Source organism: Ostrinia furnacalis, unplaced genomic scaffold, assembly GCF_004193835.3.
Source record: "Ostrinia furnacalis isolate ACB-3 unplaced genomic scaffold, ASM419383v2 OfSCF0076, whole genome shotgun sequence".
Lineage (NCBI taxonomy): Eukaryota > Metazoa > Arthropoda > Insecta > Lepidoptera > Crambidae > Ostrinia > Ostrinia furnacalis.
Genome location: NW_021130315.1, coordinates 749,108 through 763,344, shown reverse-complemented (window position 1 = coordinate 763,344; position 14,237 = coordinate 749,108). Strand labels below are relative to the sequence as shown.

Genomic DNA, 14,237 nt, shown 5'->3' with positions numbered 1-14,237 from the left:
ATGAAAACTGATGATTCAATTATAAATTTTTATTGAGGTAACATTGTTCTTACTCACAAATTAACAGTCATTATTATGACTGTCAGATTAGGCATAATAGCCCAAGTAGCAATTGGTATTAATGGTAAAATCTTACTTGTCTTAACTCTATCTAAATTTACACTTAAGCTAAAACCAAATAAACTTAGGATAGAGATTTCTCTCTTTAAGAGTTTATATTCTTTATCGAGCACTACTTAAGCAAATTAAGAATATCCAAAACCAAGTTAAGTATTCTTGAGATAATTGGGTCTTAAGTTATTCTTAGCTTAAGTTAAAAAAAATCTTATATTACTAAATTATGATTTTTTGTATGCTCACTTAATACTAAATAGTATAGATGAAGTATTATTTAAGTGATGCAAGTAAATAAAGTATTCGTAGATTTACTTAGGACTCTTTAAAGACCATTGTCCTAGAAATAGTTTTCTGAAGATTAAGTTAATTACTTTTTTACTAGAATTAATACATTTTGAGAAAAAATACACTTAACGGGACGATTTCCATAAAACAGGATCACGCCTATTAATTCAAAGTAATGCACGCCCGCGATTTAACTGAATGGAATTAAAATATAGACCAAATAAAAAAGCCGTTGAAGTTATTTTTGAAATCCATCAAGAAATGGCTGAGAAATTAATTACATATTTAAATTACCTCCATATTTTTGCGTGGAATTAAACATAGGCGGTGCCGTAACGTCAGGCTACCTGTGTGCCTACCATGAGTTTACGTTAGGTGAGCTCGCTAGCGAATACGTCAAAAAATTCTATGAAGATTTTATTTCTTGAAAGTAGCCACTAGGGGCGCTGCACAATATGTCATACATTTGAATGTCATTTTTTTACGCAGTCGCTAGCGAGCACACCTAAAGGTTCGGACAAACCAACGCGATCACAGCGCGATCAACCGGCGTGCAGCGATGGCGATCAATGTATTTAGGTCTGGTCGCCATCGCTGCACGCCGGCTGATCGCGCTGTGATCGCGTTGGTTTGTCCGAACCATAACGTAAACTCATGGTAGGCACACTGTTCAAGTTTCAATCACCATGCTTACCACCTCTAACGCATTGTCGAGAGTGACACTATAATGTCAAAGTCTTCTTTTTATTTTNACTCATGTCTTTCGAATGCAAAGCGCCAATTTGCCTCGAATGTTCGAACAATATGAGTCTGGATTGCCGTAAAAAAACTCTAAGTTTAGAGCCTGCAATTTTTATTAATTGATTATAATAACGAGTTTTATTTTTTTTATTCTAGTTCCTTGTTGATTGAATTATACAAAAAATATAAGAATAAGTTCCTATCACTTTAAATATTTTTTAGGATCTCATTTTCTATAAGTAATAGTAAGTAAGCCAAAAATAAGAGATTATGCTAATTATTCGGAGTTTTTGTAAAAGTATCGTTGATTTTCACATTCTTCTTTTTTAAAATAAAGAGTTTAATCATTTTCATAACAGAATTTTAAATTAAATGTGTACCCTCCCTTAATATTTATCGTAATCGTATCATTTTTTATTCTGGGGTCCCATAGACGTATGATAGGCGGTTGTGTGACAATAATATGTGCTAGGTGGTTAAGGGTTAAATCTCAATTAAAACTTTTATCTGATTCCGATATTACGATATTGGATCGCTCAATATCGGAATTGTAATATCGGATCTAACATTCCGAGATTCCGATATTACGAGATTCCGAGATTCCGAAATTCATGCCCTAGTGGGATANGCTCATTTATTTTATTTTTGAGGACCAACAAGTAACGATCAGATATAATTTTTACATCTCAATTTTTTTTTGCGTAGTTCAAAAGAGGTTAATATATAGATCGATTTCATTTATTTTATGTCTCAAAGATAGAGGATCAATCATTAAAATAGATGACCATTTAGATTTTTTTATTTGCCGTTTTTGCTATTTTAAAAAGATCATTTAAATACATGCCTTTAAAAAATCCTAGATCCCACAGTTAGAAGAGCGAGTACCTATTTACGATTGCTCTATGTAGGTGGTAGACCCCGAATCTCCATAATATTATTATGATTTAGGATAAACCAACCCCATACAACATGGCGGCTAACGACGGCATCACGTGTGCCTCCATCGAAGCAATTAATCGCGCTATGGGAGTCGTGTAAACAAAGTGTTTTGGTAAACAACACGGCCAATCGTCGTATCATTTAGCGCAGTGACCAATTAAGTTCGTTTATTTATTAAAAACTGTCTGGAAGCTCTGCGAACGCAATGACGACTCGCTTTTATGTTGCAAAATAAATGCAAATTGCAATGTGATGGTAGACACATTAATTTAAGTGGTTTGTTTGCATGCGTACCGGCTTTATCAATATGAAAACTGATCATTCAATTATGAATTTTTATTGAGGTAACATTGTTCTTACTCCCAAATTAACAGTCATTATTATGACTGTCAGATTAGGTATAATAATTTACACTTAATTTTCGTAAATACAGTACATAATTTACATAACATATCGATAATTTTTTGTTACATGTTATATGTTTTCACATCACTAATTGTTATTTTCCATTTATTTTTTAATTCGGTGCCGTTTCCGTTGTATCTATCTATAGATATTAAACGCTTGCCTGCCACAATAAATTAAATAAATTTTAGTTTTATGATTGCAAAATCAACCTTATCTCAGAATTTTCAAAATATGAGTACCTAATTTATACGGGAATTGTGACCCCTCACTCATTTACAGCTTTATCGCCCCACTAGGGGCTGTTTATGGTCAAATCAATCAAACTGTCAGCTTAGGTATCGGATAAGGTCCATCGGGGGCATGGGGCATCCTATGGGACGTGTCATGTGATCATGTCACATTCAATACGCAGTGCAACATGTGCAGTTTTATAATATGACCTTGGAACGCTTTGAGTTGGGCTTTGTAATGTAACTCTATTTTCCCCAACTCTGTTTTTAGTTCAGGTTTTTGAAAGGTCATGTTCTTCAATCCTAAAGCTGCCTATCAATATTTGCTGTTGCTCATCTTCATTTCCTGTTAGTCAATAAGATAAAATGAGTTGATAATATTCTAAAATTGTGTAAAAAAAATATGTTATTGTAAACTAACATCCTACATCAAAACACTTTTACTGGCGTTTAAAATAAAAACCAGTAAAGGTCAATACAAGACCTTACGAGTTGACAGAAAGCAGACTGACGTCGTAAATCACAGAAACATAACACGAACAAAATGGAGTGGTACAAGTGCATAAATCTTATGAACTTATTGAGGTTTTATATGTAAAACAACCATGATTCATGCTTCCGGCGATTGAACTCGAGAAAAATAAGCCAATTTGATTAAAACATCTTATTAACTACTTGCTTTAGAAATTGCAGTTTCTTTTACTTACAACTATTCGGATGGATCCGGATTCGAAATTCCGTTGATCGATTTCGTGCAGCCATCTAGCCACGCCAAATAACTACAATTTATTTTAATCATTAGTTTGTTGATGAATGTTAAGAAAATATTCTTTCTAATCTATATATTTTAATTCAATAAAGTATTTTACTATTGTTTTCTTATTATGAATGCTAGATGTAAAATCACACCTGTATATTAACAAACGAGGTCCGATAGTTTGTTATTAGCTGAAACAGCATCAAAGTTTTCTTTTGCTAAAAAAATGCTAGAATTCAAAATCAAAATCAAAAATATTTATTCAGCTTAGACCACAAGTGGCACATAATTGTAAAAGTTTCAGAAAATACTAGGTACTTTTTTGCCAGTACGTTAAATAGATAGTAAAAACATTAGCCTTTTGACTACTTAATGGAATTGTTGTTGCATGACAAAGACAATGTTAATACTTTATTTAAATCTACATTAATAACTCATCATTATGACACAGTCAAACTACGATAACTAAATTAAAATTGCATTGAAGTTAATAATAATAATATGTATTTACTAAATAAAAAGTTAAACATTAACAACTTGTGTGGGTTACAAGTTACAAGTGAAATCAATTTAAATCCTCTAATCGCCTCTAAATTATACCTACTATCGATAAAAATCATCCTTTATCTAAACAAGACCCTTTTATGTTGATCACTGTTGCACATTCGATAGTATCGGTGTACACCTACTTTTAATTGTTTTACTAAGTGATTGCTTCGCCCTATCAGCTAAAATTGCACCTCGCCAATCTAATACGTTAAGTGTCTTTGATGGCCAATCCATGAACAGTAAATTAAATGTTATCAATGTCTGTCTATGGGAGTAATAAATTTCTACAATCCTCATCCTCCTCTTTGAGAACTTTTTTTTACAATAACAATTTTGATTTTGTCATAATTGTTTTATTTACTACTAATCGATAATACATCATAATCTGTGACTGATTGGCATCACTAGTTTTTGACAGTTCGTATTTTAAAAAGTGTTGCTATTCTGTGGCAACTGGCAAGCGCCCGCGAGGTTGGTGTTACTGTGGTGTTACTATTTAAAAAACTGTTATTTCCAATGTCCAGTCCAAGAGAAAAAGGGAAAGTTAGTTTTCAGAAAGAAGAAAACTGGCTTCGCCTGGGTAAGGTAGGGCATGCCAAAAATGAAATTGAGTTCAATACCGATTAGGCTCAGTTCCGTAGGTAGTTGTGTGTACTCCCATAGCCCGCAAACACCGTAGTTTATAGCACCTACTGTTTGCATGGTTTTGAGTCCACAATCCATCGGTGACGTAATTAACCTGATCCGGATATAAACCGGATTCTATAAGGTTTAGGTAGGTAAAAGTACGTACATAGTCGACCGTTTGGTTTAGGTAGTGGTTCTAAAACGGACTGGGTACCTACTATGCCGAGAGGTCCAGGGTTCGATTCCCGGCCGGGTAGAAATTGAAATGATGAATTTTAATTTCTGTGACGCGTCTTACTATGTATAATAAGTATGTATTTAAAAAAAAGTATGTAGTATATGCGTTAAGCTAGCACCCATAACACAAGCATAATAATATTAATTGCTTACTTTGGGGCTAGATAGCGCTGTGTGAAATTGTCCAAAGATATTTTAATTATTTAAATAAAGTACAATCAGCATAAAATAGGTAGTTTGTGACACTCAAAGTAGCCAAAAAGATGATAACACAACCCTACTTATACCAAGACGTATGCACAGGACGTGTGTTAACTAAGAGTCCTTTTAATGAGGGCTATCGTTTTAGCGCTCACCAGTTAGCGCCACTGTAGAGTAAGGTCCTGTCACTTGCTAGTAGCGAAGACAGTGGCGCCAACTTGTGAGCGCTAAAGGGTAGGAGGACTATCGCATTTGCACTCATCAAGATGCCGCCACTGTAGAGTAAGGTCCTGTCAATCGCCAGGGGTGCCAACTGTTAAGTATAAAAACGATAGCCCTCATTGATGTCCACGTCCAGTCATTCTATTCTAACCCCCTTACTAATAAAACTTACACGCTCGTTGAACAGTATCTAAAGTGACGTTTAGTATGGAAATGTCATTTTAAAACTGTGTAACTTTTTATTAGTAAGGGGGTTAGTAAAGTACCAGCATGGAAGTAAGGTGTCAAACAATCTTAACCACTTTGTAATAAAGGATATCTACCGAATAGAATAATTAAAAAGTTACGCATCTACTTCGAGCTCAGATCATAGAAAGAGAATGATCCCTTCTATGATCTGAGACTTCGAGCAATAGAAACGATTTGGTCCATCTGTCAACGAAATCGTTAATAGCTTTTAACGGGAACTTTCTTCTTTGACTATTGGGAAATATTATTATGGTGTGTTAAAAATAACTTGCATTAGACGTTAGGTAGGGTATACGGTTAAATGCAGCATGTCCATCTACACCAAATGTAACCGTACGATTAGATTTTCCCATTTGCCACCACAATTATTATTCATCGGGGGAAAATGGGAATTTAACTATTGAAAGCATTTAATTTTAATATTAATTTTTATTTAGTAAAATAATAATTTTAGATTAAGGAAATATTAATAGGTAGCTATTTTAACTTTGTAAGTGTGTTTGTTTATGTAAAAGATATTTTTACTGGAGCTTTTTCCAACATAAGAACTTAGACAAGGGCCAGAAAAGACTTTTAATTGGCAGAAATCTATTTTTCGCACTCAGAGCCCCGAGCACGAAAAAATGTCGTTCTCGTTATGACATTACGGCACTTGCTTCTTGTATGAAGACCCAATAAGCGTACGTTATTCGTGCTCAGGGTACAGGGAGCTTCACCAAACGATCAAATTTTGGTTAAAAAATCTAAACCTCTTTGTTCCAGGCAACCTCATCACGACCATTGCCCTCCTCATGCACCCGAAACTGAGGGGACACGTCACCACCAAGTTCGTGCTCTCCCTCTGCGTGTCAGACCTCCTGTTCTGCGGGATCAACCTGCCTCTGACGGCGAACCGGTTCATCCGCGAGGAGTGGGCGCTGGGGGAGACCATGTGCCAGATGTTCGCGTTTGTTTTCTATGGAAATGAAGCCGTGTCGCTGCTGTCTATGGTCGCTATTACTATTAATAGGTGAGACAAAATAGTATAATTGGTTCTACTTCTTGATTTTAATTTCAACGTACTCGTAGGTGAAGGTCGCGGGAAGAGCCTGGATGCGGGCAGCGCAGGACCGTTCATTGTGGAAAACCTTGGAGGAGGCCTTTGTCCAGCAGTGGACGTCATTCGGCTGAAACGAACGAACGAACTCGTAGGTACACGCAAGTGTTATAAAAAGTACAGTCATCATGCTTGATTCTTACTGGAGACACAAGTAACTATAAAAGAGGGGAGGCTTTTAGTGAACTGTTTCACATACCTACCCTCCAAACTTTACTTCACTCAATTCACCAAAGAAAAAATATATTAGCTAATGGTCAAAGACCAGAGACTAGACAGCTTAAAAACATAAATCTACAAATCCAACACTAAAAACAACTTTAATGTAAAAACATGGTGGTATAGTTAACGAAACCATGTGTTTTCCTAGTGTCCCATGACTCATTCATCTGGCGATGGTCAAGGTGGGCGCAGCCGTGTAAGGCCGCGTGCTGGCGTAAAGTGTTAACGCAACGATTATAAAAATAGGCCAAGTGCATTACAGAAGCTTTTATTAGTGTTACGGTTCCGTACTGTCTATTAAACATAACAAACAGCCAACTGCATTGTCTGCTTAACAAAGTAATGACGTGCTCATGTAACTAATCTTATTAAATCGTTATTTACTTAAAGACAATATTAATAAATTATACAGCAGGGCAATTAACTAAATCAAAGTCACTGGAAGAAGAAACTGCTTAATTAAAATTAAGTAACTTATTTTAAAACATAACACAAAATCTAACACTACGCAAACACGTAATATAGAGTTGAAAAAACGAAATAGTGCAGATATCCTTAATGTATTCCATTTCCTCCCACGGAACCCTAAAAAGTGACCTGCATTAAGTGCAGTTTAATGCAACACGGAACGGTAAAGTACGCCCATAAAACGATTTAATAACAGTTAACTTGTTTCAGCTAGAAACCATGTTTTATCAGAGCAGTAATAAAATTCACAGAGATCATCATCTCCGTTTAGCAACTCAAAAAAAAATCTATGTTCGATAAATAATTTCGTGTTTTCAATTTCTTATTTTCTTTTGCACTAATTGGGAGAGTAAAATCAAGTCATTACTTACATTACATCAAACAATTTATCAAGTTAATGTCATTTTAATTGTTAGTGTTAATTTTCCCGTTTGTCCCACTTTCGCGTTGCATGAATTATTCACTTCTTCAAATAAATAGTGTTAGTGTTCCCATTTGCCCCGCTTATAATTGCAGAATTTTTAAGGTCTACTTCTAATAAACTGTCTGTCGTATAAACTAGTAAATCTAACCACTTCATTGCGCGTGTCATAAAAATAAAACGGCGGGAAATCTCCGGCGTCTGTAAAAGCGTTGTTTGATTTATTACGTCAGCTCGCTCACGCATTAAGTTGTAAAACAAAAATATATTTAAAACAAACCGTGCAATGTTCGAATGACCCTCGAGTATTTTTTATTGAAGGCTACACACGGTCGTGTTATTTTGCAAAACATTATATTCATTTAATATTATCATGACTCTTTTTTACTCAGCCGAAATTCATAAATATGACCAAGGCCGGTGCAAGTTGCAACCGTACATCAATCAAAAGAATTGCGTTCATAATTCCCGTTAATTAGTTATTTAAATAATGCAACGCGAAAGTTAGTAATAATTTAAGGGTGTATTCGGAGAGTTATATAAGCGGCAGCTTGTAAACGATAGAATCAGTAATAAATTAATTATACTTACTTAAAATAAATAGAAAACGCAATGTGCCTAACTGCCATTGCGTTTTCAATTAGCTAATGAAGTTAATTAATTATTAAACCTATTGTCTTTTTTTTACTCATTTTATTTAATTACTAAATCTTATTAGTGTTATGCGGTTCATTGGCCTATATCCGTTCATTGAAGAAGCATGTTGAAGCAACTGCATTAATATTAATGGAAGTCCGCAATCAGAATATGAATAAGGATTATATTGTTTAGGAATCCCAAAGGAATTGAATGGAGGAAGCGGGAGGTCTGAGAGGAAATAAGCCAAACCAAGGGATGAAAAAATATTGTATGTATAAAAACATTTGATCCAGTGACCCATAACTCTCGTTTTATAAAAAAAATACATAGATTAAACTCGTTAAAATTCTCTCCAAGTAACTTAAATATTTATGACCGATTGTTGTAAAGCTAAATGGAGATATAAGAAATCAGAAAAAAGAGCATTTTACTCATCTCCCCAAGCGAAACCCTCGATGATGCGTGAAACATAAATTAAAAGGCCCGTATGCGTGGGACGTGTCGACTTATTCAAAGCTTATTTTAGTAACAATTCAATTTGAGATGACAGGGGCCTATTGTTCTCTGATTGCGATAATAACTGTTACTTTCCTGGCTGTAGCAGGGGAAACGCAACAATCAAGTTTAAAATGGAATAATTAATATTTTAAACCCATAATTAAAGAGCAAGAAAACTTAATTGATCTACATTAAAGACTTTAAACACAACGAAACAGGATTTTAACTTTAGCTAATGTCGGTCAAGAATGGAAACTACATTAAGTATATCAATCAAACGCTTCTCGCTGAAATAGGTAGATTTTCCGCAAAATATTTTTATTTGAATTCTTAGAATAACGCTAAGCAATTATTTGCTGAAGCATTTTGCTAATAACAATGAAGTTATTACAGTTAATTACATATCAGCGACTTTCGTCCGAGCACGATCATGGCTAGAACATAACGTTTCAAGAATGTTACACGTTATGGGCGCTTATTATTTGGATTAGTCATGCGAGTGCTCTCGAAAGTATGAGTAAATAGAAATACACAACAAACTGACAGATACTAACGAGCTCAAGTCACAGAATGAATAGAAAAAGCAGTTAAAAACTTGATTGATAACGGAGTTACTGTGGTAAGATGCAGATTTGTATCAAAATGCAAATTGGTAGGTAGTAATAACGGTCAACCAAAATGCATTAAAGGGGAAGGGAGAAGCTATTTAACTGATAGACATTAAATTTCCCTTTTGGGGCACATACAAGCTACAACTGTTGGTAATAACGAAAGTTACTAAACCGGGATCTCTGTAGATTAGGTGCACTAGGTAATAGCGGGCAAAAAAGTTGCTAAAGTAAAGATTTTCCTAAAATTCCCATCAGGCCCCTAGAGTTGTAAATGGGGGCAAATGGGAAAGATTTTTTTTGTATAAATTTCTATATACCTACTACAACTTCTTTTAAGTGACTTTATTGTTGTTTGATATCAAAATGATTGATTCTACAATAAGTCAGATGCATCAATCCTCTCAACACAAATCATTGAACCATTGCGAAACACCATGCTGCAGCGGGTATAAAAATAAACCATTGACGCTGCTGGGTCAGTATCCTCGATACAAAGATCGGTTGTAATCCAATTGACCAGCTGTTCGGTTGTAATAACATTAATGTTCTTACCAAATCAAACTTTAATGGTGTTATAGGCCGCTATGTAGAAATCTAAACATAGCAAAAGATTTCCTTGTTTATTTACTATACAAAATTGATTGTCGTCAATTTGTAAACTAGAGTGACTAATTTGCAACTATTCTACTATGAGGTAAGAGAATTCAATGCTTTATGTGGGATANGTGGGATACAATTATGTCAAAGGATATTTTAACTCTCAGGCTATGGCATGCTCGATGCTCCCATAGTAGCAACCATGTAACTAATAAGCGAAACTTTTAACAATGTTAGACTTTGGTCAATAAAATTCCATTGTTAGCCAGTAACCTAATATTATGTTATATCTTTAAAGTAGGCCAAAAAAATGGGCACACAATATTATACCGAGGCCTTGCCCTTCTCTTAATTCAGTAACTTAATCTCAATGTTCAAGGAACATAACCATATTTAGGACTTTATTACTATGTCCGCACTCCGCAGATTCGTTATGCCCTTTTAGGGAAACGCGTCGTATGATTCAGAAACAGTTGTTTTTATTTGCCTTTTAACTTTAACCTATTCGAAATTATCAAAAAAATTATACCTCACTTCAACACGGGTAAGATATTTTAAATGTTTTTGAAGCGAATATTAAAGCATTTATCAGTGACTAAGTTGTTAGCCACAGCCACATGTATGACTGTTGATGATAGGATAAACTTGTGTCTGGTACGTCAAATAAAAACTACCTATGCCTAATGATTAGTGACGAACAGAGACGACTACTAGGTACCTAATGTCGTTACGTCTGCAATATTAGATACAGGCCAAGAGCTTCCTCGTTGTGGATTAAAAAAAATATTTTGATAAGTATTAAAATAATGTGAGTTGCCATTAATGTCACAGATAACTTTAATTATTCAATTTTTATTGCTATTTAGGGCAGTTTGACGTCTTAGTAGGTTACTGTTGCTTCAAGGTGCGGATGCAAGTTTATCATCCTCAAACACTAGCTTCGCGTTCCCACGCCCGATAGCGCTGAGTGCCTTTTAACGGCCGATAAAACATAAAACACTCCAGATTTCATGAAAGTGAGATCAAAACGACGCTTGGAGTGGATGAGTGCATGTTTTTGTGCCCAGAGATTATTAAAGCAGTAGCTTTACCTAGGAAGCTTTCTCGACTTCCCACGCTTAGGCACTAATTAATGATTACCTACCTACGATTAATAGCTCTTTATGCACCAATATTATACTATTTTTAAAAAATATTTCTAAAAAAAGAACAACAATTTTCGAAGTTCTGTGCCTGATCAAAGCTTGCAGAAATAGCTACATTATTTTATATCTATGACTACTACAGACTTATTTTATAGCATTGCGTGTATCAATAAAAAGAAAGTTTTAAGAAATAATTAGTAATTTACTATTGCCGAGTTGCAATCTTAATATTATTATACTTAAGTTATCGTCTTTTATTTCAGATACACGCTCATAGCGTACTACGATATGTACTCGCAGATCTACACGACCACCAAGATCTGGATCCAGCTGCTGCTGATATGGCTGGTCTCCTTCGGATTCATGGTGAGTGCCATTTTCCCCCTTTATCTCGTGACTTATAAAATAATCATATTTCAATGTGGCAAATGCGATTAATTGGATTCAGCCCAATCAGGGCATTCATCTACCAGGTTCTACTTCCTTTTACCTAAATTCATCAAACACGCGTTAAAATTTATGTAAGTCATAGCGTATTTTAATATCACAAAAATATCTAATCTGACACAGTACAGATGTTGAATTTTACTGTTTACACAATGTACCTATGTTGCTTTATTCACATAAATAATATCTCGCTACTAGGAAGGGACCACACATAACGCCATTCATACGAATTAAAACTGTATCCATAGGCGGGTCCATTAAACAAATAAACGGTTATAATTTAGAGGAAGCTGGAATTCGTCGGAATTAGTTCATTGCACCTATTCATGAGCCAGTTAATTGTCACGAATGGAAGCATCCTGAATGTTGTAAATGAAGCTGATAATGTTAAAGGACCTACCTATAAATATACTAAATGCAAACAAGATAAAACTTTGATGAGACACGTAAGGTACTTTGACTTGAGAAATAGCAAGGATATAGGGCAGCATTTCCTTAAAGATAACACGTAAGAGCTAGGAAGAAATGTGAAAGCCAGCTGAATTTATTTTCTAAATCATTCCAATGCTTATTCATAAATGACTAAAACATATTTCCCATTTGTCCCCACTTAGTTTTGAGCACGGATAAAAAATATTTTTTAAATTTCTTCCCGCTATCGCTACAGCTTTTAACTTCTACCAAAGAATAATAGGCTCCATTAATTTCTTCCAACTCGAAACCGTAAATAGGCCATTTTAGTCCATTACAGTTCAAATGATGGAAACAGTTTCGTCCAATTGCAGTGATGCGTCAAATGCAGTGCCATCAACGGAGTGTTGTTGTGTTGTTTTATGACCCTTTGTATTTATGTTACGGTTAAAGTGATAAATGTGAAAATTATGAATAATCGCCGGTTATTATGAATAATTACCACATGATTTGGTAAATGTGATTAACTAAAGATCATTTATGTGTGTATAAAACTAAATAGGCGGCTTAGGGGTGGCCCAAGGGCCCCCCCCGCCGCACCTTAACCTATTTTTCACTTTAAATCAAAACAATGTGTTATAGGCATTCATCATCATCATCATCAACAGCCCTTTACAGTCCACTGCTGGACTATGAGCCTCCTCCACTATAGTGGAGGGTTTTGCCATAATCTCCACGCTTGGCAGGCGGGTTGGAGATCGCAGTTTAAAAGATTGATGTTTTTCAGAGAGCGCTGCTGCCCATTCTCTGTTTGATGTGTAGTCCCTAAGTCGCCTCTTACGACACCCGCGGGAAGAGTAGGGGTTGGTGACAAATGTATTCTACTCTGCCGTCACCACACGGCTAATATACTCGGTTATAGGCATTATGGTAAAGTAATGTTACGCAAGAAACAGTCTAAACTCATTTTGCCAGATTATATTAATNCGGGTTGGAGATCGCAGTTTAAAAGATTGATGTTTTTCAGAGAGCGCTGCTGCCCATTCTCTGTTTGATGTGTAGTCCCTAAGTCGCCTCTTACGACACCCGCGGGAAGAGTAGGGGTTGGTGACAAATGTATTCTACTCTGCCGTCACCACACGGCTAATATACACGGTTATAGGCATTATGGTAAAGTAATGTTACGCAAGAAACAGTCTAAACTCATTTTGCCAGATTATATTAATATATGATATCAAAACGTTTAAAGTGTGAGGCTGTACATGAGCGCTGTACACGATCCGGTGTTCTCTTTTATGATATTCGTTAGTACTAAGGATACCTACATTATGAAATAATCACTGATAAATGTGATTAATTTATCACTTTTACCTCACCTGTCGGTAATTATTCATAATAACCGGCGATTATTCATAATTTTCAAATTATCACATTAACCGTAACATTTATACTGCGTTTCTTAACCCATTGCGTTGCGGCACGAGCTATTAAATTTTTGTTTTGATTGCACCTACTTGCCTGTGTTAATAATATCATTGGTAGCCGAATAAAAATATTTGCTGAATTTGATAGGAATGATAGCATACCGATAATGGAATTATTAAATACAAGGACTCACAACATGTGGCTGTCCATGAACTATTTATTTTACTTTGTGTTCATATTTTTTTATTCTATTTATTTCAGGTGCCACCACTTTTAGGAATTTGGGGCCAACTAGGCTTCAATCCTAAAACGTTCAGCTGCACGATCCTGCCCAAACACTGTATGTCACCAAAGAAGTATCTATTCGTCTTCGGATTCGCGCTACCATGCCTCGTCATCATTGTGTCCTACTCTTGCATATACTGGAGAGTGCGAGAGAGCAAGAGAAAACTGGAGGGACGAAGGTGTGTATGTGGGTGAGAATCGACTGGTATTTTCGAGTGCTAACTTGGTGGGGGTTTGGTTAGTTAAGTGTAGGTTGCACTTAACATTTTTGCTCTGTGTAATCGTTATTTTCTATGCAACAAAAAAGATTTGACATCGTGAGATTTCATTACTTAATTCCCTCTTTAATAAATCATTAGGTTCGTATGTGAATGTATTTTTAAACAGGGAAACTTATTTTTACGTCCTTA

At 35.3% G+C, this 14,237-nt stretch overlaps 1 protein-coding gene across 2 annotated transcripts in view; it reads left to right on the top strand.

Annotated features, from left to right (window-relative positions):
* Positions 1 to 14,237, top strand: part of Tre1 (Trapped in endoderm 1) — a 33,798-nt gene that overhangs the window by 17,461 nt on the left and 2,100 nt on the right. Inside the window, exons 3-5 of one of the 2 annotated variants that reach the window (XM_028301744.1) lie at positions 6,325 to 6,571; positions 11,523 to 11,625; positions 13,804 to 14,018. In XM_028301744.1, the coding sequence (XP_028157545.1) occupies positions 6,325 to 6,571; positions 11,523 to 11,625; positions 13,804 to 14,018 (565 nt within the window). The remainder of the gene's footprint in view (positions 1 to 6,324; positions 6,572 to 11,522; positions 11,626 to 13,803; positions 14,019 to 14,237) is intronic. The other variant, XM_028301752.1, reaches the window with a different exon arrangement.